This window comes from Xiphophorus couchianus, chromosome 23 (genome assembly GCF_001444195.1).
Source record: "Xiphophorus couchianus chromosome 23, X_couchianus-1.0, whole genome shotgun sequence".
In the NCBI taxonomy this organism is placed as follows: domain Eukaryota; kingdom Metazoa; phylum Chordata; class Actinopteri; order Cyprinodontiformes; family Poeciliidae; genus Xiphophorus; species Xiphophorus couchianus.
Window position 1 is genome coordinate 3,819,571 of NC_040250.1, and position 27,545 is coordinate 3,847,115.

At 37.7% G+C, this 27,545-nt stretch overlaps 1 protein-coding gene across 2 annotated transcripts; it reads right to left on the reverse strand.

The window, feature by feature from the left end:
- Positions 1–398: 398 nt before the first annotated feature.
- Positions 399–24,781, reverse strand: fgf24 (fibroblast growth factor 24). Of its 2 annotated transcripts, none has more exons than XM_028008744.1 (5): positions 13,467–24,781; positions 13,246–13,282; positions 10,091–10,259; positions 6,334–6,440; positions 399–2,097 (listed from the first exon to the last, which is right to left on the reverse strand). In XM_028008744.1, exons 1-5 carry the CDS (start codon positions 13,496–13,498, stop codon positions 1,819–1,821), a joined length of 624 nt encoding a protein of 207 aa, XP_027864545.1. In that variant the 5' UTR covers positions 13,499–24,781; the 3' UTR covers positions 399–1,818. The 2 variants fall into 2 exon arrangements, with proteins under 2 accessions (XP_027864545.1, XP_027864544.1); XM_028008743.1 differs by having other exon boundaries at positions 10,082–10,259; positions 13,467–24,762.
- Between the last annotated feature and the right edge of the window lie 2,764 nt (positions 24,782–27,545).

Here is a 27,545-nt window from a genome sequence, read left to right on the forward strand (position 1 = left end):
CTGAAATAGTACTTTCTCGTCCAATGATGACTTTTGCAGGTGCAACCCTATCAACGTTGCAGTAAAATCACCAGATTTGTGAACTCTCAGAGGCCTTTGTGGTGATATAAAAGCTCTGAGAGATGTTGCAACAGTTTTGTTTTTAAAGAGATGACCTTAAAAGCAGACCTCACGCTCCTGAGTTTGTATATAAAAATGCATACCTTGGCAGTATGCGGAGAAGGGAATGTACGCTATGTTGAACCACCTTCTACCTGCAGCATTCATCTTTCAAAGACTGTCATACTCAGTGGGTATATAGTCAAAAATATTGTTAAACTGAGACACATGAAGGTATTTCTGTAATAAACACAAACTTTTTTTTAAATACAGTCCTCATTTTATTAAAAGAGGCCAAATAAAACTCACATTTTATTTACAAAAGGAGACAATAAATATCTTAATAATAGTCATAAAATTATTTTTTGCTTAGATTTGTTTAAAAAAAACATAAATGTGTCATGTTGTTAGTAGCAACTCATACAAAAAGACCTGCCAGGGGTCAGGTAAATACAAACTACTGGTGAAAAAACCTGGAGTTTGTTGTCGGTGAGAAGCAAAGAGTTTTCCCTTTTTATGATTCAGACATGAAATCTGGCTGAAAGGATTCTCTGAATCCTGTCATCTCAGTATTTGAGAAGAAGCTTTAATCATCAGATGGAGGTTTATAAAATAATGTAAGATAATGCACAGGTTTCCTGTCTGCGGATGATTGGTATGCTTTTTTTCCAAAAGCATCTTCAAGTGAACGAAAGAAAAGAAGAAGAGCTGAATTTAAGGTCAAAGTTGAGATTAACTGAACACAGACAATCAGACCAGGTAAAGATAAACAAAAGAGGTAGAGGAAGTCATTGTCAGCCCCAAAAGGCTGGCAAGCTCTCAGTTTAAGAATAAAAGGAATCCATATCTGAAACAGTTTTAACACATGTGACGAAGAGCTAATAGAAACAGACAAAAGGGATTAACAACCTTCCCCACGTGTGTTGAAGCTGGAAGACAGTGTGGAATTATGCTGTTTTTTCTGTTTGTACTGTTTCCTTTCAGTGTTTAAACAAGACTAAAATCACAACGGGTGTTGGACTCGTCAAAGCACGTTGCGTTTCAGCTGAATCGCAGGCTGCATGGAAATGTCATGAAGATCTCACTGGGGACTGCGAGGTTTCAGCGCATTCCAGGAGCCACAAGTGACTTTTAGGGATGAAAGACATATGGAAAGAACGTAGAGGACAAGAGACTTGTAAAATATTGCACTCAAAGCTACACAGTTATCCCAGCAGCGCGGTGTCACCTGCCGCCTCTCTCCGTTTCATCTCCATGGTGTCTAATTCCAGTGGAAAGTATGGGATCCGCGTTGTCAGGGGCAACACAAACAAAAACCGACAGGTATTCCAATAAATCTCTAGTTGGCTGATTTTTATAACATTGCGTCAGCTCCTGCTTCAGCTCCCATTGTCAAAAAGAAAGTATGCCTTCAGCTTGCAGTTCAAACGTGGCTGAGGACAGCAGCGACACGAGTTCTCTCAGAGGTCCTTGAGTTTATCCAGTATAAATAACATGACAGAAACATTAGCACAATGACATCAACCCAGGAGAATCCAAGAGTCAGGAAATATTCAGTCATCCTGAAATACAAAAATAAAACATCTTTGACTTTTTGTTCTTTTAGTTTGTCTTTCTTTTACAGAAGCAGAGTCTTTAAGGTGATTCTTTTAAGAAGCTTGAGATTTTCAGTTTCTGTTTCCTCCTGTGAGGACATCTAGTGCTTTCCCAACTGCCCCTTCAGTTCCTCTTGGGGTGGGTTTTTAATCGCCGAGCCCTTCGTGTCCGCTTAGTTACTGTGGTGAAACGGAACTCCTCCAACGGGTCCACTCGACCCTTAGGCTGGCGCTTCATGAAGTGGACTTCCTGTTGCCTCTGCGTGGTGCGTGAGCCTTTCTTGGGTCGGCCCTTCCGGTTGAAGCCAAGGTACCATCCTTTGTACTTGGCCGACACAAGAGCCGTGTAGTTGTTCTCCAGGAATTCCTCGACAAAGACACACTCTTGCCTCCTTCCATCAGGCTGAAGAATAGAAAATGGACAACATCAATAACACAGAAACACCAAATATTTTTCAATTATGCCTATTTTAGCATCAGTGTGTAATTAACTTTGTGAGCACAAAGTTAACCAGGTAAAGATGCTTGCTTTGACAGTGTTTTTTTGTTCTTTATTTGGCATAAAATTTTCAATGATGTTTTTGGGTTGTGTTGAATCAATATCTCTTCTTTCTATAAAATTGTGTTGAATGGTTAGCCATACTAGTTAGCATAAGCTGTAACTTATTTTATTCCTTGAGATTATACCAAATAAATGTGACTGTTGCTACAATATGACTGTATAGCAGTTTTTCAACTGCTGTTCATTCTAACATGTGTATTGTTAGCCTTCTAGGAAGGAACTTGCAGTGTTGTATAGTAACGAAGTAAAAATACTTCACTACTTTACTTAAGTATATTTTGGAGTACTTCATACTTTCCTGGAGTATGAAAATTTTTGATGACTTTCACTTTTACTTCACTATATTTCCGAACTTAATTGCGTACTTTTACTCCGATACATTTTCAATGTGTGGTTTAGTTACTCGTTACAAAAAAGCGCGAGAGAGAAACAAAGTGTTTTGACCCCACCTACTGATTAGCAAGTAGCAAGCAGGCTACCGAACAAAGTCCGTAGCCTGCTTGCCTGGGCTTGTTCATCACCTCCAATAGGATACACCTGTTTCGCTTCTCCCATTAAACACAAAGCAAGTCTCGTAATCAGCAGCAGCCACATGGAGGAGGAGACGGAGACCACAACGACTGCAACTACGTCGGACACGGCTCCAGGGGAACCACCAGCTGGTGATAAGAGCCCATGGCCTTATTTAAACACAATACACTCTTTCGTGGGTGTTAAAGATTCGTCGTACCGCAGTTTATGTTATTCCTGCCCGAAGATGTGGAAATTCTATCTTACAAAAACTCCCCGTCCAACTTGAAGAAACACATCGAGGTAACTTATGAAATGGTTATAATCCTCCTGTTTCAGTAACTATAGCTTGGTCACTAGACACTACTGTATTGTGAAACGTTGACCATAAATGAACTTTGTTTGGCATCGTTTCAGTTCCACACGTGGTGTATTTAGCTTAGGCTTAATGTTGACTGTAGCAGGCTACCTAGACTCCTCTGTTCAAGGGGGGACAGAAGCCATAGCGATAGCAATTTAGACTAAATTTAAAGAATATAGGAAAGGCATGCAAGTTCAAAACCAGGTTTACAGAGATGCCAATAAGCTGCATTTCCCTCCCAATTCTTTTTTTCTTTTGCATAATGACCAGTTGTGCGCACCACCTACTGACTGTAGCATTGACAGATTCACTGATTTGTGAAGTAGAGTAATCGTAACAGCTCTTTTTCTTCATGTTGGCCGCATTTACTGTACTATTTATTTTTCTCATTTTCAGCACTGACCTTACTTGAAGGGAAAACTTGAGGCTTACAAAAACTTTGTATTTTCTGTCCTGGAGGGTTTACTAAGAAGCTGGTTCAGTTGTAAAGCAGGTTAAGTTAACCTTGTGCTATAGGTAAAGCACCTAATTTTCTTAACTAAATGATGCCTGCAGGTATATCTATTAGCAGGTTTAATTTTGCCTGCACTTGGTTGTGTACATTATTTTAAGTGTATTTGACAAGTTTAACAAAATATAAAAAATGTCATTCAAACTGCATTTGCTTTGTTTTACTTTTTACTTGTACTTTTCATTACATTACTTGAGTACATCCATTTTTACAGTAATTTCCATACTTAAGTACAAGACGTTTCAGATACTTTAAGACTTTAACTCAAGTAACATTTCAGTCAGTGACTTGGACTTTTACCAAAGTCATATTTTGGAGAGGTACTTGTACTTTTACTTGACTCTGAGATTTCAGTACTTTATACAACACTGGGAACTTGCTGTTATGGGGAAACTACTGGAGACAGACTCATGGAGTGGTGTGACACAAGTCCATACCTCATGAGAAAAACACAATAATTATGTGTCAGATTTGCATAACCTCTGCATGGCTTGATAATTTAAAGTATTCTGGTGGCATAGCTATTAGCGATAAAAGCGCTGATCCATGTCCGTGCTCATCAGAAAAATAATGCTGGTCAGAATTGGAGCAACATTTATTTCTACCTCTACATTATCAAAATATTATTATTTAATGCTATTATCTGGATTTTTATCTGATTTAAATTGAGAAAAAACTAAGTCATTTGTGTAAGTTTAAGAAAAATATGTGAGGGCAATTTCAGTGCTTTGGATTATCAAGAGGACAACAATATTCTATTTAGCCATATTCCTAAATTTGAGAAGGTAACCTTGAAACAATTAAGTGTGAAAATTAAACACTTTTCCATTATTGATATGGCCAGTAATCACCAGACTTAACACTAAAAATACATTTCAAAACTAAAAACTCACAACTTTTTCCACCACTAAAGATTTCTAGAAAACATGAATACACTTTCATTTGAGTTAGGTAAAAATCAGAGGAAATGCTTTGATGAAATGAGAGTAATCTTCTATCTGTTGTTTTCTGTCAGGCTCTGAAATACATCTATCAAAAAACTTTCATCTAATAAGGTTTCTTACATTAAATTCTTGAAGTGGCATAAAGCAAAAAAAAAAAAAAAACTTTTTAAAGAGAACTGCAATTGGCTTAAATTGCTAACTGCTTGCCTTTATTGATTGGTTCATCTCTAAATATTACCGTGACAATTGATTAGAACCACTGATGACAAGAATCTTATTCTATATATGAGTAAGTTTGAGCTAAAATAGAATAATTTTGTGCTTTTGTCATAGTTTATTTTTATTACCGCATTTACAGTATAAAAAACAAAATTTTAGTTTCCCCCAAAATAGCAGCTGAAAATAACAGTTTAGTTGAAATGTCAACAGCCATGTTTGCATCTGTGACCTTATTTCTCTGCCATTTGTTGGACAAATGTATACCTCAGTTTTCTGAGGTTTTATTGGGCATAATGCCATCGAACAGAAATATGTCAGATGGCACCAACAAAACCTTTATTGAACCTTAATTAAAATACATTTAAATTAGTTTTGACAATAAACACAGATCCTGATAAATATTTGGGCAAACTTTACGTAAAAAAAAAAAACTTAAAAATTTCCCTGAGAGTGCAAGAGCTTGCTCACAGTGGAGATCCGTTATTGATGATATATTTACATGAAACTATCAGGTCATTTTAAAACATACAGCTTATGAACATCAGAAATGCAAACACCAGAGGATTACAGATCAAAAATTACCTGGCAGACAGCAGATTGAAATATTACATAAGAATCACTGCAGTTAACAATTTGATTTTTTGCAAATGTTATTAAAAATCTATAAATGACAATTTAAAAGTTTATGATGGGAGGAGGAATTTAACTCAGAATATTTGCTTTACATCATAAAATTATAGCTCCACTCCATGCTTATTTGTATTGAAAAGGTTTTATAGTGAGTTATAAATGTGTCATAAAATCAAATATTAGTTTAATGGAATAATGTAAATTAAGTAAAGATGATAACTTTACTTTATGTCTTTTCAGGCAAAAATACTGGGTTCATAATGTCCATTCCTTCAGACAATGGTTTGCATTCCAGCATATCCTGAGGTAAATGTGTAAATAAATATAACTCACTATAAATATAACTATTACTATTACTATTACTATGAAAAAGCAGTTTATCCTACTTTCATTTAAAAAAAAAAGAAGAAAAACTCATCCCATTTACATCTATAGAAAAAGGGAGCTAAATATACAAGCAGTCTGAGTTATTAATGGAACCAAACTATGTGTCTCTGAGGATAACAAACTTTTTCAACTATTTTTACTAATCTAAGTGGTTCTCTGTGGTCACATGCAGTCATCTTGCATTTGTGGCCACCTGGTGTGACTAAGTGATAGAATTGCAACAAAATTCCTCTTAAGAGACCATTAGTCCCTCGATGCATTGTGGTGATTCCAGTAGGTAATTGACTGATCGAGTGTCAAAGGAGTTGGCCGATTACGTAATGGAAGAATAGCTTTGAGTTATCAAAGGGGTTTTGTTCGCTTGTGCAAAAAACACAAGGAGAAAAACGATATGAGGTCCTACTAAATTCAAATAGGATTAAAGGCCAGGTCTAAAATACAGGTTCTAATATTAAGGTGTTGCCAAATTAATCTTTTGAAAATATTCCAACATAAATAAACTCAGCCATACTCACCCTTCCGACAATTTTGCCCTTGTCGTTCATGCAAATATAATGTTCACTTTCTTTTCCTTTTATTCGAACGTGACTTCCGAATGTTTCCGTCTCCACAACAAGAAGGGCTGGAAAAGAAAAGACACAGCAGACTTAGTAAGAGTCACTGAATTGTCTTCTAGCACAAACTTTCTTCCTGTACATTTCTTCTCGCAAGACTAAAGGCACCTTTACATGCATTGTATATTTTTTTTTTAAATGTAGCTTCCAAATATTGAGCGATTCAGTTAAAAATGCACAACGGGTAATTCTTTGTTTATTATAAAAAAGTCTCTAAGATTCCAAGCATTAGTAAGAATCTGCTCTTGGTAAAAATACCAAAACTATTTTAACTAAGTAGCTTTGGCAAAAATAATGACCAGTCAAACCAACAGGTCTCTGTCATGACTTGACATGGCAATAATGCGCTCTAAAGATGTATCCTGACGGCTCCTTTATTCTTCCGAGCCCCCGACACCCCGCTCCTGCTCCCATCCAACATGCTCACCCCTGCAAGGTCACCTTTGTCTGCACTCGCCCTCAGACCAGCAAAGAAATCTGCCAAACGTTTGTGGAGCAGTCATGTGCCCCTCAGGATTAGGTTTCAAGTTCCCTTTAGTTTGTGCTCACTCAATCAAAAAGTTAAGATGATCCATTTGTTTAACACACAGGGCCATTCAGTAGCGCTCAAGGGAGCAGGGGAAGAATAGTGGAAGGGAATGGGATGGGCAGAAGTAACTTCCACTCTAAAATCAAACCTTGAGAGAAAAGGTGGGAAGTAGGTGACCTCTCTGAAAAGTTTGGGAGGGGACAGCAATTCCCTCTCCTGTGGGAGAGGGAATCTAATTGGTTTTACAATTAGATAGATTAGTTTGGATCTCTTGAGCTGCACTTAAAAAAAAAGCAAAATCCAATCCGACCGGTTCACATATTTATAGAATAGTTTTCAACCTTTTCTTTCCTCTCTTTTTGCAAATTCAATGTCTGTAACCCATCCAAGCTTGTTAACCTAAGGTTTGGATTCTAAGCATATCAGTGAGAGTGTCATTATCATAATAAAATTGAAATATTTTGGCTTTGTACTTGTCCTTATCCAGTCCAGAGGACCCCAAAGCGCTTCACACTACAATCATTCACCCATTCCGAGTTACTGAATAGTAGCCCCAGCTGCCCTGGGGCAGGTCTGACAGAAGCGAGGTTGCCTTGCACCAGCGCCACTAGACTCTCTGTCCCCCACCAGCAGGCAGGGTGGGTAAGTGTCTTGCCTAAGGACACAATGAATGAGGCGGGCGGAATGGAGATCGAACCATCAACCCCCCAATTGTGGGGCAAACTCCTATTACAATCTCCATTTCCCCTTTTATAAACTTTATTGTCATCAGTAGCACTAACTAAGTGTTACATAATCACAATCTTAATCCAAACATGTTTAGAAAATGATCATAAACATACACTGACAACCAGATGTGTGTTTCTGTTTGTAAAATAAAACCCTTCAATTATTTGGATGATGACTTCACAATAGCTAATCTCTTACTCAATTTGAAGTATCTTATTGCATAAAAAAATAAGACACATAATGTTGTATATAGTAATAAATATATTTTAAGAAGGATAGCCAACTGTAGTTTATTCTGTTGTGTTATAATCTGAGAAGGCTGAGTTATATAGGACATTTCCTTTCTTTTCTTCTTTTTCCTGTTTGAGTAATCCCAATATTTTGTACTCTATTCTTTGGATTTTTCCTGACTGATTTTGTGAAGTGAGTGCTGATATGTGTACATCATGAAGAAAATGCAGGCAAAGTAGATCGTTTAACATCCTCCCTTGGTAAGAGATTGCAAAACACAAGAAACTGCTTTTATTTTTATTTTTGAATAGCACTTTGAGTAGGAGTTTTGTTCCATTTTCCTAAGGATGTCAAGCTAAAATTAGACAAATTTGAGTGGAGTCTGATCAAAACGTGAGAAACAAATGCTGAGCAGACTGCATGACCGTGAGTGAAAGAAAATATTAATCTCTTTTTGGACCATTTTTTACGCTTTTGGTGATTTGCAATAATATGAAAAATGGTAGTTACAGCCATATGTTGACCTCAATAGATAAATCTGTCTAAAAAGTCAAATAGAAATTGTGTTTTTATTCCACATTGCAGCCTTTATCAACTAGACTCGTGTTTTTACATTACACTGCCCACTTTTAGAGGACAACAGATATCAGTTACAATGGACAGATCTGGAAGAGGTGTGTTTTGGTATTTTAAAAGTAACACATATGATATATTAGTACCTGTGATGGATTATAATTCTTGCACGTCAGATGTACAAATATCAGATCTGAAGTCAAAGGTCTGCAACCAAGTTTGGTATGTCTGTTTTTTTTTCTTGTTTTTCTTTCTGGGCCTTTTGCCGCCAGACTACAATCTTTCAAAGTGAACATTGCTAGTGAGTGCAAAGGAGTTCACAGGTGCCAGGTACTGCAGCTGGATGGGGAGGAGATGGTGAGGGACGGGGAGGAGGGGGAGAGAATTGGCAAAGGCTCATGGGAAAAATTGGATCTGCTTCCACTCAAGCTCTAACAAGCAGTGAGGAAACTTCGCCTGCGCGCATCTGCAATGAACACACTGACTCAGAGGCATTCAAGACCAGCAATTTTGGAGCTGTGAGTCAGCTGTTATGAGAAAAAAATATCTGCAGGGAAGCGCGGCACAGGCTACATCAAAGAGTGCTTTACTGACCATCAGTTTAGCCATCCGCCATATTTGATCTGCAGTAATGAAAAAGCATGTGCAGAGCTAAGTGGTGAGATTTAAGGTGGATAATTCATTTCAGACCAAAATCCTGCAGCGGCATTTTTTGTGGTTGTTATGTTTAAATGCTTAACATTTTCAAGTATAAAAGATCTATCAGCTCTATTGCTTAAATAACCAATACTCAACCTTCACCTTAAAGAGGCAAAGAGCAACTTCTTCTCATGAAAGAAATATCACATTCACCAAAACATTGATGGAAAAAACTGAACAAAGATCAACACCTTCTGGGCGAGATATCAAGAAAAAAACAACAGATATTTTCCAGTGATGCAACTGACCAACTTTTCTTGGTTTTATTTGAAGTCCAACCAGCCATTTTTTTCTAGGTCAGTAACAGATAAAAGACTAAATGTATGCTACATGTTCCTTTACAGAATGAGTGCTTTTGAATCCAACATAGTATGATGGCTTTATAAGATCATTAACATCTATGCATTAAAGCAAATTTCTTTAACCATTATCTGATTTTTCTGTTAAACTCCAGGAGGTGAATCAAGTAGAAGCTGCTTATTGATGAACATATAGACTGAAATTTTTTGATGTTAGTTTAGATTAATGTAATAAACATTAAGAGAAATTAAGATTTTTTCAGCATAGATCTGCAAATCACTGTTCAGAGCCAATATCTGTCTGATTGATTTGGTGCATCATAGATATTTGCCATCAGAGAGATCCTCAGCAAGGTTGGTTGTTTCAACAGGTTTTCATCCATAATTATTCACTAATGTCTGTCTTCCAAAACCAACTCCTCCTGCACTAGGCAAACAGAAAACAACCTCAGAACAATGAAAAGCAAACAGCCTAAAGGGTCGGAGTTAAGAAGGAGTTTCTAGAAGCACCAAAACTTTTATTTTAGCTGGATTTGCGATCTCAGACTAGCTAAAGTGTCAAGTGAGATGCACAGAAATTCTCCCATACCATACTTGCCCCCATCATCTCCGTTGGCATTGATTTTCTTCCCCAGGATCTGGACGTGTTTGCCCGTGGTCCTGCTGTAGAGCTGGTAGATCCGGACCTGCTTCCGGCTCAAGTCATCCGGGTTCCTCGTGTGGTTTTCAATGTAAAACCTGAAATCGGCAGTGCTCTGCTGAGATTCCTGCACAAGAGGAAATGTACAATGAGACTGTCAAAACACAGATGATGATAGTAATATGTGCTGTTGGTTTTATGGGCTCTATGTCAAAAGAAAAGTGCTTTAGGGTGTAAAAACCAAGATAACATAAAAATTTGTAGCTGCAGAGATTTATTGTTTCTCCCCTTTAAGGTGGCACATTTTATTTGCCATGCATTTACAAGAAGCTAACCACATTAGCACACACACTAATGGAGAGTATGTTTGAGTAAACCTCCAATAGAACAAGTGCAAAGTCTGCAGAGAAGCCTTGTTTGTGAGCACTGGGGCACAGTATATAGTGTCCCTCAGGCAGTATTGAGAAACCTGTACTTCATTTCCACAAGCAACCAAGCCACTAGCAATTATACACCTGAAGCATCCAGACCTGTTGCACTATCATCAAACAAATATCTGCCCGTAGGCCAAATAGGGTCCATAAATTAGAAAATGCAGCAGGCGGAGGACATGAGTTAAAGGAAGAAAGAAGCACCTTAAACCACAAAGACTCTCTTGTTGGAGATTTTTTTTTAAATCAAATTGCAAAAATCTCCCTTCTGCCTCTCACCATCTTGATGTTTCTGAGTTACCTAAGACCTGACATAAAGATGTGGAAAAATATTTGGCAGCATGTCAGAAAAGCAACTGTGACCCAACATGTGGAAGAGAGAGAGGAAACGTATACTTTCAGAAGACCTGGAATCTCGGTTCATGCCGTGATCCCATCTCCCCAGCTGTATATGGTGTGGTAATTGCACAGTAATGGCTTTTTATGTGGCTGATCTCAGGTGGCTAATTATATACAGATTACATACTCAGAGTGCTTGTTGATTTAACTTCAGTGAATTGATGACACGTAGCAAAAACACAAGGTGAAACATTAACCTCCGGAGAACAAATCCTTTACATCAGACAGGAAACACAAACAACTTCGTCAAATCCAAATGCAAACTTGTTAAGGCTCCTGATGTCCTTCGTTCTCATTCGGAGGTTTTCTGATCTCTAAAATGCCTTGTTTAAGCTTTGACATACACATTCTACCACAAATAAAACCTCAAGAACAACCATTCTTAAAATTTAAAAAACAAAGTATTTGAGAGTATAGTATTGATTTTGACAAATATAAAAATTGCGTTTTACAGCGACCATTGTCTTCTGTGTTTTAGTTTCTTTGAAATCACTTGGATACAAACAACAATTGGACAGAATGTGACAACAACAGCCTCAACAAGAAAAACCCAAACTCTACCCTGCACTAAAGATTCACATTTTGCACATGTTTGGACTTGGACCGAAACGATAAATCTGGATATAAATAAATGTTTCCAAACAGAACGTCATGCTCGGTAAAGCTACAACAGCCACAACGGCTAGACAAATGAGGGGAGAAGGTGTCACTACTGCAGCAGCCAAAGATGTTGCATTCCAATTTCGACTGAGACATGTTTCCAACTGCAAGCACTTCATGCCAAAACTCTCCACAAATATGTTCAAAGCTGTTCATCAGCGTGATCTGTTGTCAAACATGAACCTCAAAGCTGAGGAGTGAAAAAAGAGTTACCACACAACAAAACATAGCTTCGCTGAGCTGCTGAGGGATTTATCCCAAATCTTCCCCTCTCTAAACAAATACAAAGGTGTGCTCGGTAGACAGTTGGATTTCATCTCAATGGACAGGCAAGCCTAAGCACATGGCTGAGGTGAATGCTCGCGACGATGTGATAGTTTTTATCACACCGTCTCCTTCCTGCAAAGACGCAGCATGAAAACGGATATTGTCTCCACATCAAAAAGTCTGGCCGTAGCCTTCACGGAGGAAGCTCAGTTGTTGCATCCATCTAAGATATGCAATGCTATCTACAGAACACACACACACCAGCAGGTACTGAAGCACACTCTCATGCTGGTGATCCCCTCACTTCCAACTGTGGTTCATCTCCTATGTTTCCCTTCATAAAATTATAAACATCAGTTTGACCAGAAATATTCATGAACTATAGAAAGATACTTAGAGATCAACAATGAGAATGATCTTCTGCCTTTTTCTAATACCAAAAAATAACTAGAGTGCATATTATTTTTATCCATGATACAATATGTTTAAGCAATAAAAAAGTAGCTGATATCCTGTTAGAACCTAAAACTGAGTCAAATTGTGCATGAGTTCTTGTGTTTCTTTCTTTATATTATTTTCTTTATGAGAATACCCAAATTTGAACATGCAATAAAACAATCTAAAGGGGAAAAAACATCTAGATGTAAAACGGGTAAGAATTTTATTCATCAAATATTTGCTGCGTTTTTTATTTTATATTTTGTTAAATTTGTATGAGTTCCACGCTATTTCTTTTATTTAACAAATTTAGTATCTTTAAAACGAGAAAAGCATGGATTTTTATTTAAAACATTCAAAAACGACACACAATGAACTGATAAATAGCTTAATACGGGAAAGGTGCGGGTAAGGGGCTGCGGCTGAATCAAAGCCAACGCAGTCAATTAGCTGAGTGGATGTCTGCAAATCGTTATGGTTCAAAGTAAGACGAAACTAGTAAAAACAAGGCAACAAACGCCAAACGAGTCATCTGTTCAAACTGCAAATTTCAACCCCAGGCACCTACATGTTTACAACCCAGCTGTTGCTGTGAATTAGTGAAAAATGCTACTTGAATCCCCAACTGCAAACAAGAACGTTAAATATTTACGATTTTTATAATTAAACCTATTATAAAAGGCTCGCTTTTGTGATTTTGAATGCAAACAGATTACATTCAGTCAAGTTATTGATATATACTAACTTAATAAAAATGTTAGGTTTTTTTTCCACATCTGTGTTGATTCTGATTTGTAGCGTTTTATATCATAGTAAACGCCCTAAAAGTAGCACATGGCAATTCTTCTATCATGACTCATATAAAAGAAAAGCTGCACATAAACATGCAAAAAGAATATAAGAGGAGAGTAAACGTACCTGCAGCTGGAAGTAGAAAACCAGAAAGTGTAAACACCTAGGAGGAGAGAAGTGGGAGTGAATCACACGGGCAATTACATGGAAAATAAACGCAGCCTACCTGGATGACAGCAATGCACAAATATGAAGTTTTTGGCGACTTCTATTGGTAAGAATGCATGGGTTTATGCAAAAAAAATTAAAAAAAAAAAAAAAAGCAAAGAGAGATGTGGAGCGCTTACAGATAGAGGAACCTCGAAGGCAGCACGGACATCTTGGCTTTCAGAAAGACGGCTCAAATACACCTGCTTCCACACACTCAGAGCCCCGGGAAAGGTTGGCGGGATCGCCTCCTTCTCTGTCTCTCTCTGGCTTTCGCTCCGCTGCGCGTCTTTTTACGCACACAACTCCGGCGGTAAGCAGGAGACTGAATCCCAATGTAAGGATATATGCAGCAGGAAAGGCACGGAGTACAACATTGGGCGCTTCCTTGTTGGGGGAGCTATCCCAAAGATTAACTTCTCAGATCAGGTCCTCGGAGTATCAAAAGTTCACCTTAAACTGGAGCCAAGTTGCGACGTCTCAAAAAATCCCCCTTACTTAAAAAAATATCCTTTGAGCTTCTGCTCCTCCAGAGATCACAGACTCTTCATCTTGGTCCGTACCTGTGGGGGATTTCTACACCTTGCAAGGCACATTTTATTCTAACATTGCATGAATGTTAGAAAAAAAAATCAAATAAAGCGGTCCTCAAAAGACAAGTCAAGCAGATAAACTTATCCAGGTGAAATTAAAATAATAATAAAAATATCGCAGTGACAGTAAAAGTCGTAGATCCCTGGAGAGGCTGATGATAGCGCAGCGCTGCCTGCCTGCCTGTCAGCGGTGTTTGTGCGTCTGCGGCTGGAGATTTGGGCACCGAGAGGCTTTTTTGTTGTTGGTGGGTGGAAACATGTCAGCGGTTTGCACCTGATAGGGTAATCGCAGAGAGACCATCAGCTTTAGAGATTTTTTTTTTTCTCCTGGTGGGCAAAGCGCAAGGAGATGGTTATACTTCTTTTTTTTCAGTAGGATCTTTTTTCTTTACAAACTTTTAAAAAAAGAAGAAATTAGACCTTAACAAAGTCAACACTGTCAACACTGCGTGATAATCTAATTTAAAGAAGGTGAGTTTTAGCTACTTAATTATGCAAATTGTGTACTTTAAAAAAAAAGTAATTAATGGGTATGGATATAATTCCCTTTATTTCTGACACCAGCAGTAGTTTTAATTAACTTGATTGTTGAGGTACCTTTGCTCTTCCAGGAACAGAAACTTGCCCTGTATCTCTCCTTTCTGTGCGCTCTTTAAATCAGTGTGGGTTTGTGGATTGGACCTGCTCCCCCAGACACCATTCAAATGCACTTTTTTTTCTCTCTTCAATTATGCGCCATAACTTAACCGACATTTAAATAAAAGAGAGGTGCGAATGTGTTTACGAGTGTTACAGAGCTGGCAACGTTGAAGTGAGGCTGCAATTTAAACAACAAAAAAAAAAAAAAACGAGAGAGAGAGAAACAGCTTTGTGGTTCGGTTTTATTGTCCCATTAAAACTGGATCCTCGGGATTCCTTATGCATTGACATTTAAAATGATTCTAAATGGTTACATATACTTCCCATGAGTGGGGATTTCAAAGGGTCTTCTTCTGCTGGTTTGGTGGGAAATTAAGAGAAAAGCCCCAGCTACTGATTTACATGACTGTTAAAAAATACATCACAAAAACTTGAAAAAATGAATGAATATTACTGAAAAGGTCAAGTTGAGATGATAAAATGAATCTGAGATTTTTTTTTTTCTCTGCAGGTAAGTGTGATCCTGTCTGCAATGCACTGTAATAATCCTTGTAACACAACTGAACACAGCTAATTTAGTCTCTCTGCCCCAAGTAGGGAAACCACAGAAAGTGCAGTAAATAGTAATTATTCAAAAGGTTATTTGAATGATGGTTGCACAAATATCAGGTTGTTAGTGTTTGATCAAATCCAGCTTACATTAGTTGCTGCTCACCCCTCACAAAGGTTTCTCTACACATAAAAATACACCTGAGGAGTGATTTGCAGGCAGGATGATTAGAAGCAATCAGCAGAGGGTCTGAATCACTAGTCATCTCTTCAATGCATGTTTAGGACAAATTTCTCCAACCACAACTAAAGAATAACAGAGAGAACAGAGGAAGCTCTTTGAGGTGATCACATGTGAGTCAGAGGAAGGAGAAGAGGGACCCAGATGCGGGGAAAAAAATGTTTTCCCTCCTGGTAAAATGTGTAAGATGCCTTAAAATAAACATATATTTTCTTTTAGCAGAATCTCACACTAAAATGATAGAAATTAAACTTATTGGTACCACTGCTGTTTAATCAGGGGTATAAAAAGGGCTGTTCTGTCTCCCTTTTCGAGACAGAACAGCAATTTGCAATTCTAAGAATTGTAAATCTAAGGTATGCCTTGGATACAATATTTTGTAGGATGCTATATCAAGTGGCATGTGTGTCAGGTCTTCTTGTTAATTTGGCCAGTTAAAATTAGTCTAAAAGGCCTTGAAAGGAGGCCCAAAGAGAAGTATTAGGAGAGGCTGGGCTCAGTACATTAGACTTCAGCAACGTTCAGCAATAGTATAACAACTGCATAGTTTCCTAATTTTAGTCTGCATAATTGGAACACATAGAGAGAAAGGTAAAATATTCTTGTTGATGTGATCTTTAGATTGTCCAGAGTCCCTATATACTCTCTGCTGAGCAGCTCAGCCCAAAGGTTTTCTACAGGATTTCTATGGACTCAGATGGAGATGGAAGAAGGTTGATTTTTGTGTCTGTTTAATCATTTCAATATTAATCTGTCCTCCTATATTAGACTCTCCTAAAAGGTCCAGTGATGATCTATTTACATTTTTCTGGTAGTCTAACAAGGTTGTCAGTGGTTTTTGAAAAAGAAACAGCCCACATCACCACAGAACCTCCACTGTGTTTAAAACACTTGGCAGAAGGTATCAGGTGCTTTTACATGTATTTATCCTTTGTTTTGTCCCAGATATTCCAGATACTCTCATCTGACCAAACCATCCAGTTCCAGTAAAAACCTGAGCAATGTTTGTTATTGTAGGACTTAAAGGAATTTTTTGGGCATCACTCCCCAACAACCAGTTGGCATTTGCAGTTGTCAGGGAAACCTTATGACACTATGATGACCCTCTTATTTTTTAGCCTACTGGCCTAAAGTGGCTAAAGTGGCTGAAGAAAATTGTCTCTGCATCATGTCATAATTGTACTAAATTTGTAGAAAGTTCTGGATTACTATTTAGAAGTTCCTAGGAATAAATAATTATTTTAAAAAAACAAACGTATGCATTAAATAGATGCTTGAGTTACATTTATTTTAGAGGGTTGCTTATTGGTAACAATAACTGTGCTTTTTTGTATTTTTATATATTTTTTTAACTGCTAAATTCTCAGATACTCAGCTATACTCAGATGAAACATCAACTTATTTTTTCAGTGTAGAACTATGCTACTGCCAAAATAGATCCATGTATTTTGTGGCTCTTTGCATGTTTTCTGGTGGTGCCAATGTGAAGCTCAGAAGAGAAGAGAAGCATGATTTTTACATTCTTTTTAAAACTTGCTTTTATCATTTTATCAGTCTTGAGAGATTGGGGAATAGCTACTGGATACAAGCCAAGTGTCTGATGGTTCTGGCATTCACTCCTCTGCTGTAATAGTTGCTTTGGCAGCTGACCAATCAGGAGCCAGAGCTAGGGGTTTATTCCAAAGACATGAAATAAGATTTAGAGAAAAGGAAGCAAAGCAAATATGTTTCTGACCTTCTTGCTGATCCTAATTTGAGTCATTGGATTCCTGATCAAAACTTTACTTGTTTTTTATCTTTTCCTGTTAGACTGTCTGAAAAAACCTGACTAAGCAAAGACATACTGAAGTAACGGACAAATTCAAAATACAAGTGTATCTAGATAAATTATATTATCAAAAAGTATATTTAATTAAATCATTTAATAAAATATGTGAAACTTGTACATGATATGGATTTATTGAATACAGACTGAGATTTTTAGTTTTCTGTTAATTGTGATGCTAAGGGAAACACAATATTTAGTTTCTCTGAAAGTTACAACACCTATTCTCTACCTCAAGCATCTTGGACTTTACCTCTTCATTCATCCTCCAGTCATTAGGGCATTGATTTCTGAATGAAATGAAAAATGTTCTTCTATCTGAAAAGGGGACTTTGGACACTAATGGCTCTCAAAGCTTTGACTGCAGTCCATAAATCTCCTCCAAATGTATCAGTGAGCTTTGCTTCTTGATCCTTTCAAAGGTGCAATTATCCTCATTACGTATGCAACGTTTTATCTGTTCTCCAATCTATTTTTTCCTTAATATGCGTGAATACATTTTGCTGTCTTTGACATTGACCTTTTGTGGTTTATGTTTCTTATGGAGGTTCTCAAAGACTGCCTAATGGACAAATCACTAACATGGATTTAAACAGCATTCATTTATTTTAATTTTCATTCTAAAAATTCACATTTTATGAGAAACTGAATTTTGCAATCAAAATGAACAGAAGTGATGTTTTAAAACTATTACCTTGGGTGTAAAAAATCTATGAAATCTACACTTTTCTTTTTGAATTATTTTACAGAACCATAATTCAAATTGATAGAATCAGTCATGTCCTTTTGAATTCTTTGTTGCCACACATAAACAATAAGTTATATTTCTTTGATAAGAATATTCCTATTAATTTTACTGTACTAATAAAACTCAACCTTTGTTGAGGCCTCAGGAAATGGGTCTTATTTGGGAGAAATTACCCTTTAAATTGAAAAAACCCGGTTATATTTATTTTCACACTGCCAGTTTGGAAACAAACCTGCTTCCCGAATTTAATTGAAACAGAGGGAAAAGAAGAAGAAGAAGAAACCTGATAAATAAGGGAGAATCAATCATATCCTGGATGGAGAAGCATAACAAGAAAGGGCTTTGTGAATGAGGAGCTGTTTCAGTCCAGTTCTTGAGGATTGGAGGAGGGTGGGGTTGGGTATGTGGGGAAGAATTGGGATAAGGTTACCCACACAGATTAGCCGACAAGAGCGAGGGAGTGAGGAAAACTAGCAAGAAAGTTAGAAGTCTTAGTTTACCTGGCTCTCTTTGCTACCCAGCCAATGAAAGTGCTTTTAAATTACCTGAAAGCGATTCGCCTTCACTGATTCTTTTTAATTTCTCTTACAAAAAGCAAATTTGAGCCAGAACTGCAACGTGGCGAATGATGTTACTCCCAGAGCCCTTTCAAGCCTTTGAATTTGAACCGCTTCCGTGCACTTATGCGTGTCTGTCTGCAGCGGCGGGACTGTGGGAATGTCACCGGGGATATCTCATTGAAGCTAAAGGAGGAGGCATCTGAGGGCGGGCGAGCGCTCAGCAGTTCAAAGGACCCTAGCAGGCATTTAGGGCTTGACAAAAGAACTTGGCAGATCAGTAAGTGAAGCCCAATGTACTACATTAGTGTCAGGACCCCCACTGCGTCCCTCCCACTTTGCACTTTCATCTCTGACACGGACATATTGACTCAAAGAAGAGGAGGGGGGGTCAGGGTCGGGGAGGGAGGGCTCGGTGGCTGCGGTGTGTGTCCCATTCAATTCCCAAGGTGAAGCGACTGATGCGGAGGGGTCACCACCCAGAAGCCTCTCTTTTTTAACAAGAAGTCACAGCTCGACAAGCATGTGAGACTTAAATGGAACGACCCTCTTCCTCTCATCTCCCTCAAAATCAACCTCACCCCTCTTGTGTAGGCCGGCCCCACCCCGCCGCTTCAAACGCACACTCAGACACCCCTTTTTCACACCGCTGATCATGTCCTTCTGCCAGCTACCCGAAGTCAAACGGCTAACATGGATCCAGGTCGTGATGGGGTCGCAACACCTCGGCTTTATGGAGGGTGACGGAGAAAGGAGCCAGAGATGGGAGGGAGGGAGCTACCTCAGAGACCCTTCAAAGATCACCTGAAGAAAGAGGGAGGAGGCGGAAAGAAGCAGGAAGTGTTTTTAATTTGTCCCCCCTGTCACACATTGTTTGCACGGAGTCATTAGCGCTCAGTTAGGTTTGCCTTGAAGGGAGGAGACCAGAGGATGAAAATTAAAGCCCTGCTCCTCAACAAATCATCCGAACACCAGAGTACACGTCAAGCATACTAATGTTTCCATTAGCTCCAGTTGCCTGTTTGACATTAATGCTGATCTGCTCCATCTCGGTCCAACAGGGAGTCTACAGTTGTCTGAAAACATAAACAAAAGTTTCGGCTCCCTTGTTGCTAGTTGCAAACATGTGCAATAACTTAATGTGACTGCTTGCGTTTTGAAGACCTCACTAAAACTATTCATTCTTGGACAAAATCCCTGGCCGTTGCTAAGCGCAGAAGAAGGTGCCAAAATGTGTCACAGTGTTACAACTGAATAACAATCAGCCCAAAGACCTCATGTGTTCCAAAATTCTGGCCCACATCTGACAGATAAATGTCAACTCCCTTGGTCAAGAAGAGGTAATCGAAGAAAAAAAAAGTCCTGTTGCTGTGTGCAGACGTGTCAAACAAGACGAGTGCTTTAATAGTATAATAAGCCTTCAGAAATGGGTGGATTAGTGGTGAAATTTTGGGAAGTGGAATGATGTAAGTGTTTTTTGTCAGCTCTTTTTCCCCCTTACTTGAATGACCCTGTAATTGTTTTCTTGGATGACCGTGATTACCAAATTAAGGGGCTTGTTGTTTGTAATGTGGCATGAAATTACTGTGAGAGTCACAAACTGGCCAGAATACTTGAGTCATTCACACAAAACATTATTATTATCTGACAGTTATTGAAAACACTCAGACACTCTATTCTTGGTGGATGTTCATGGGCGCCATCAATGAGGCGAAGGTTCAAAGTAAATTAAAAATTAGCAAGAAAACAGCTTTGAAAAGGCGATGCTTCAGAATCAAAAGAAGCCCACCAGGAGCGTGACCTGAGCCCACCCGTTGAATTTGATGAGGACTTTGATTTCTAGGTCATTACCTCCATGTTAGGGGTGAGAAATACTGAGTGGGTGTTCAAAACAGGAACCTGTCAGGTTAACTTTTATCTGATTGCTGAGCTGTCTGAAGACCTGCTCCTCTGGTGCAAACTCAAACGGTCTGGGTCTTAAAAACAAGGTGAAGAACAGGACACTTCTTGACCAAAATCAACAATTTAAATTATCAAATGATAGTTTGGCTACTTTCATGACAGGCAAGGCATGGAAAAATCCTTCACTAAAATTCTGCATAAAACAATGTGGCTAATATAGCTAATTACAATAGTTAAAAAATCATATTGTTCTGAGGTAGCTTACAGTCTAATTGCTTACTATAAATAAAATGAAGGTCTTTAATGTGCCGCTTGAATTGAGCATAGCTAGAAATCCAAACAAATAAGAGTTTTATCTTTGCTTTTTCAGTGTAAACCTTTGTAACACATGCAATATTACTGATTGTTGTGTGCTGTGTTGCAAGCCATCCTGTTTTTGGTAGAACATGCAATATTAGCAACATGCATAAAATCAGTTGATGCTGCAAGTTGTCTGCTACCTGGAGTACAATTTCTGACCACCAGAGGGCAGTCTTTCAGATTTCAGGTCTGATTTAACCAGAATTCCGGAAGGACAGAAGTAACATACACTTAAGACCTCCCTGCCCTCCCATCTCAAAAGTTGAAACACCAAATACACTTTAATACTCACCCTTCAGAGCACCTTAGCATTACAACAGGAGCTAACATCTGCAATGAGGGCCAAGGAAAATAAATGTGGCTCCTGGATTGGATGCTTTGCAAACACCAACCAATAATGTATCAAGTAGATAATTCAACTTCCAAAGTTGCATTTTCTCTCAAATATTTTAGATATGCTCTAGGAAAAAATCGACTAATAGATACATTTTTTGCAAATAATGTGGAGTTATGTTTGACAAAACAGGGAATTTGTGCATATTGAACCGTGCAGGTCAATTTAATTCAAGAGATTGCATATAGGTACTATATAATATAGCATGTTCTTCAGTAGAAAAAGTGAAGTCAGTCTGTTTCATACATTTCATTTGGAAAAACAAAGACACTTCCTTCCATGTGTGACGTGATGGAAAAACCAAAGGAAACCAGTAAAATATCAAAAGAATTGGAAAATTTCTGATTTATCATCAAGTAAAATATCTTCATGCCTGAAGGTGTCACTTTCATCTGGGGATGTCTAGTCATCACACCATTTAGAACAGAAACAGGTACACTGTCTCAGAGAAGAATGTCTATTGCTATAAAACATGCTTATTACAGATTTACTGTAGTAAATTGTTCTTTGCAAATGAACTTGGGGACAAATATCTTAATTTTGAGAGACGTGCCTGGATGTATGGCAAAAGTAAAATTGAAGTGTTTAGCCACCGTGACTATTGGTACATTTTGAGGAAAAAATAAGAAGCTTGGAATCCTGGGAAAAACATCCCAACTGCAACGTACAGGAGAGGTGACATTATGCTGTGTGTTTTGCTGTAAGATGGACCAATGCACTTCACAAAACAGATGTTATTACAAGGAAAGAATATTTCACAATGGGTCTTCCAAATGGACAATGACCCTAATCATCCCAATTATCATTTAAGGACAGTCAAGTCAAATACTAGAGGAATCTATATAACCTGCTGACCTTAAAGATAGTAAACGGCCAATCCCAGAGCTGTAATTATTATCCTTGGCGCTGATTGGCTGTCCCCCTAGACAGGAAATAAGGATAACTGTTTATGATAGGTTCTGCAATAGAGCTAAAACATCTTCCACTGCATGGATTAATAGATATTAAGGTATATTTCATATTTTAACTTACAAAAAACAGTTATCTATTTTAGAGCTGTCTCAAGTTTTTGCAGATTTAAACTATTTATGAGTGTAGCTGTGATGTCTAATTAAAATATGATGTATTATGGATTTTAATCTGAACTTAAACCTAAGGTGTCAATTTTAAAAATGAGTGCCAGAGCCTCTCCCATTTCAGCTGAAACTGCTCACTGTCCTGCAGTGACTGAAGTGCTGTTGCAGCCTTACGTCTGTTCCTGGTCAAGAAAGAACCTTGAGCAGTGGAGGAGCTGCTACGCTAGCCTGAACCTGCAGTTCCACTCATCCTAATCGCTGAGCCCAATCCATTCCCCTGTCTAGCACCTCTTCAGAGGCCGCTCACTCCTTTGTTCTGACAATACACAAACGACCATTCAAATGGAGGCACTCTGTAATCAGTGAAATACTAGCCTCTGGGCTTTGTAGAATAGAAAAAAAGGGAGGGAAAGAGAGAGCTACATGGAAAGAAAGGAGAGGGAGAAAATCCATCCATGACCAATCAACTCTAACTACCTGTCTGGCTTTTTAGCTGCAGATGTTATTTGGGAAAGGGGGAAAAATGTGCCCATTCCAGATGTAAGATGTACAAAGGCAAGGCAGGCTGGTACCTCCACCCACTGACATAAAAATAAAGGCTGGACCCTTCCACACCCAGGCATGTTTGATATGCCTGATGTTTTTTCTTTTGCCCACGTGGTTTCTGTCAAATAAATATGTGATGTATTACATCACCTCCAAGCCAAATGAGAGATAAAATGGAATCTGACAGAAGTAGCCTAGTCTCACTCTCAAAATAACCCAAGGCTATGCTAAACATTTCAACTGGGAAAATAATGACTCTCAGAAATATAATAGGTTTGTAGATTATATTAAATTATTCTTGTTGGAATTTGAGCATTTAGTTCAGAATTTTTTGGACAATTTAGTTTGAAAAAAAAAATCTGAAATTAATTTGCTATATTTGTACATTAATGCAATGAGAGTGGCTTTACTTCAAATACTAGCTCTAAGCTAATAACAATTTAGAAAGCCAAGTTGACTTGGCAAATATACTGAAGTTTTGGACTGAAGGAGGAACCCACAGTACAAGGAAAGAGCCCATAGATGTATTGGGAGAACATGGAAACTCTATGCCAATTCGAGATTTGAACCCAGGTCCTTTCTGCTGTAAGCTAGCACTGCATCACCATGCATTTAAATTGTGGGGGAGATTAAATGCATGGTGGAAGCAGGGCAGTTGTAGCATTATGCTCTGGGGATGCTTTAGAATGAAAAGGAAAGACAATTGGCATTGATGGAAAGATGGACTAAGATATATTAAAGATTGAACAGTTTAAAAAAAAGTCATGTTTTTTGTTTCTCCTAAAATGCACACAATTACACATACACACAGGAGGAAAAAGAAGCTTAAAAATACAAAAATAAACTACACAAACGCTATGAGAAATGGTGGAGGCTCACCTTCCAAGAAGACAACAACCCCAAACATACAACCAGAGCTGAAACTGATAGTGTAGATCAAATGTTTAGCATTTCCAAGTCAAAATCCAGACCTAAACCCAACTGTGAATTTGTGCCTGGATATAAAAAATAGCTTTCAAAGATATTATCTATCCAGGTTGATTAAACTTTAGCTAGTTTACAAGAAAAAGTTGCATAAAGATGTGCCATGCTTGCAGACAAATACATCCAAAGACTTGCAGAAAAAGGTGGACCTACAAATGATCAAAAAATGATAAAAAAAAAAGTGATTTTATTTTCATTTCTCAGTTCTGACTTACTTCCCAGTTATTTATTTAATATATATTTTAGTTTGTGGAATTAAATTCAAGGTGTGATAGAGACGTTTTTCAGTACATAATCGTATACAGATCATAAATTATATTTCCAATAATTTTCACCTTTAATCATCCATAAAGCAACCAAAATAAGTCACATCACTGCATTTTTATTTGACTTTACTTCTGAGGCTTATGGAGCATTTTTGCTTCAACATTGGGTCTTAAACAGAAAATAGAAACCTTTGGTATTTTTGAGCGATACTGAGAATATGTTGGCAAAGCTGGGAGAGGTGTCATGTGAAACGGCATGCAAGGTGCATAGCAGCCTCAGAGAGCTCGGGGCAGAAGTCATTACAGATATCAGCCTTTTGATGTAAAAGGGACTGACAAATTACCTTGTTGAACCACAATATTCTAAGTGAGGCATATCTGTCAAATATCTGATAAAAATGCTCCCCAAGGCTGCTGCTGGACTGATCTTGGACTGATAGTGAGGAAAATGCATGGAAATTAATGCAGTGACATGTTTAAACTTTTTATTTTTCCAAAAACTTCACTTAGAAATTTAACCTTAACACATTTTCCAGACAGTTATAGATAATAGTAACAAACTGAGACATCCAAGTATTCAGTATATTTGTTTTACATTAGTACACATGTAACTAATGTCACCAGGGTAAAATCCAGAACATTTTTATAATAAGGTCTATACAGAAGGTCATTCAAAATTCAGATAAAACATTAGAAAGGAGAAAAAGAAAATAAATAGACTTTGTTAGTTAAACTGAAGCATTACATAAAATGAAAACAGATTGCTAAATGAACTGATAAAAAATGCTTTTGCTCAACAGGAAAGCTGCAGCAATAGTAATATTTTCAGTCCTGGTTTAAAGAAACCTCCACTTTCTGCACATTTCAGGCTTTCAAAGTGAAGGCCGTAGAAACTAAATGCTGCTTCACCTCTCTTAGTTTTAGTCCTGGGAAGACTGAACAAACAGACTTCTGAGAACCTGAGAGGTTTACATGGTTCATACCTGACAAATAACTTGGAGATTTCCCAAGAACATTCAGTTTATTAATTTTAAAATCTAACCTTTTACAAACAGGGAGCCAGAGAGAGGTCCATGGTATGTTGTGGTGTTTAATTTTCCTAATGTTGGTTTGGATTTATTCAACATTTTGAATGAGCCGCTGTCCCCATATTGACTTCTTTTGCAATTCCTGAATTTAAAATGGTTGTGAATTGATTTAATATCCAACTTTATGTACAACTTTATTTCAGAAGTCATAGCTACAGTTATTGTAGGTTTTGGGCAGGCTCTGTTTGTTTTTCGTCGTTTAGTTTAGATTTGTGCAGATCTCTAATCTAGCTATTAGAATACAAAAGTAAAGACCTCTGTGTTTTCTGCATATAATTGGATATTCAATATCCAATTCTACTGGATATTGGATTTCTAAAAATCTTAATGCTTAAGATTTTAAGTATTCTTAAAGTAGTTTAAAGGCCTAAGATTTTTAGGGAGACAATTTTGAAGTGAGCGAAAACTGCTAAAGCATATTTGTCCTTGGGTTTTGATTGTTACATATTGAATTTTAATACTACTGCCTGTATTTCATTATTTTTTCTCTCCTCACATTCTCCACTGGTGATGCTGTGTAGCAAATTCCATTTAATCTGTACCTAGAATGCATTGGTGTAAAACTGCAGTTCTACAGTGAACCGTTTACAATCTGCTGATGTGCTGCATACTTTCTGACCGAAGCTCTAGGGTGTCAATTAGGCAAAATCAGCAACAGAGTTAGCAAGACACAACTATAAAACAGAAATCATGAGTGAAAGGTCTGTTCCTGAAATGCGACCGTGCAGGTGTGCATAATAAATTAATTCTGTTTCATCAATGACACATATTTTATCGCTGATGCATGGCAGGCCGCAACATAGTTGAATTTAGCACTTAAGCTTGTAATAAATGACATGTTGGTACAGCTCTATAGCATTAGTGGAAGTAATGTTTATGGTACATTCTTAAAGGTTAGCACAACTAAAGTTTTAGTTAGCTGTGCCTATTTATTTCAGAAAGTGCAACAGAAAGCCTTATAGACTGCTTAAATAATTCAGGTTAGTTCCTGCAACTCATTTATTCTCCATTTAACTCAAAAACCATGAGCTCCAAAGTGGAAAGGTAATTCGCACGATAATAAAACATCGTAACATGATTCTGGTATGTAGCTTCAAAGACAAGCTGCCTGAGCCTTCACAAATCAACCTGCTCACTAAGTCGGCTCTGTGACTTTCTGGCTCAGTAGTTTTGAAGCATTAGAGCAGTGGATAAATTTCAGCCCCCTATTATGTACTGATTTTCTTATATAACACACACAGGAATGCAAAACGTGTCTAGATCCCCATTGGAAAGTGTCCTCTGAAGGAGACTTTAGTTTGAAACTAGAACTTCATTTAATTCTTTTCAGTTTTATTTGCCCTGGCTTAATCATCAGAAAAGTGTCTTAATTTCTAACAACCAGCTAACCAAACTTTTAACCACAGTTGCAAAACACCCAACATCCAGGTTAACCAGCAAGCCTGCACATGTTTAAGTTCAAGTCCTCACTGTGCATAGGAGTCTAGGTTTATTTTCATATGCAGTCATGCTTAAAAATAAAAAAGAATAAAACTAAACATTTTGATCATTCTGGGAGTCATTGTAAGATGGTCAAATCCAAAAAGAGGGCCTTGAGGTACTCCAAAAACCACAGAATTCATGGACCAAAAATCAAGAACAGTTTCAATTCCCTTTAAGCAAATCTTCCCGTCTCACCTCCAAGATGTTTATGCCAGTCTTCCTGCAGAGCAGATTACATGAGAACTTTGTATTGATAGCTCTCAATTGGGAGGGAACCTAACAAATGTTGATAGAACTGTTGATGATTGAGAGCTAGCTGGGTAGCAGTAGACAGAAAGACTTTTCAGACAATGTACGAGGAAATGAAAAATAAATTTTGTAGGATTGAACATCTAGCAGCTCTATATGTCCAACCAGTTTTGACAAAGATATGTTTTTTGATTTGAAAATTTGTGCAATTAAAGATCTGTGTATTAAAGATCTTTATAACTTTCACAATGCAAAAAGGTTTAACTGTGACAAACATCCCCATTAGTTGGATTTTATAAGATTCTCCTGACAAGGTGATTCATCAGGATCCATACGGGACATTTAAACTCAACTCAGCTCCACAGGGTCTGGACTCAACAGACATGGAATCCACTTATGCTCGAATATCACCTGTCAAAACACCTTACGCTGATGTGATGAGTTTTGCAATCGGGTGACATGTCCAGACTTTTTAAAAGAAAACAGTACATTGAGTCATATAGAAATCAATGGAAGTTTTTTGGAATCCAAGAACTTTTCTTTCCTTTTAGCAAAACCTTACCGTTATGCTGTCAAAATTAGGATTTAGAATTCACCAAACAGCAACAAGCATCCTAATTCACAAAGCTTAAACACATTCACAAGATTTATAAGCTTTGATGTCCAGATTTTAAAAAATATTAAAATTAACACTTGAAATCTAAATCATTTGCTGAAAAC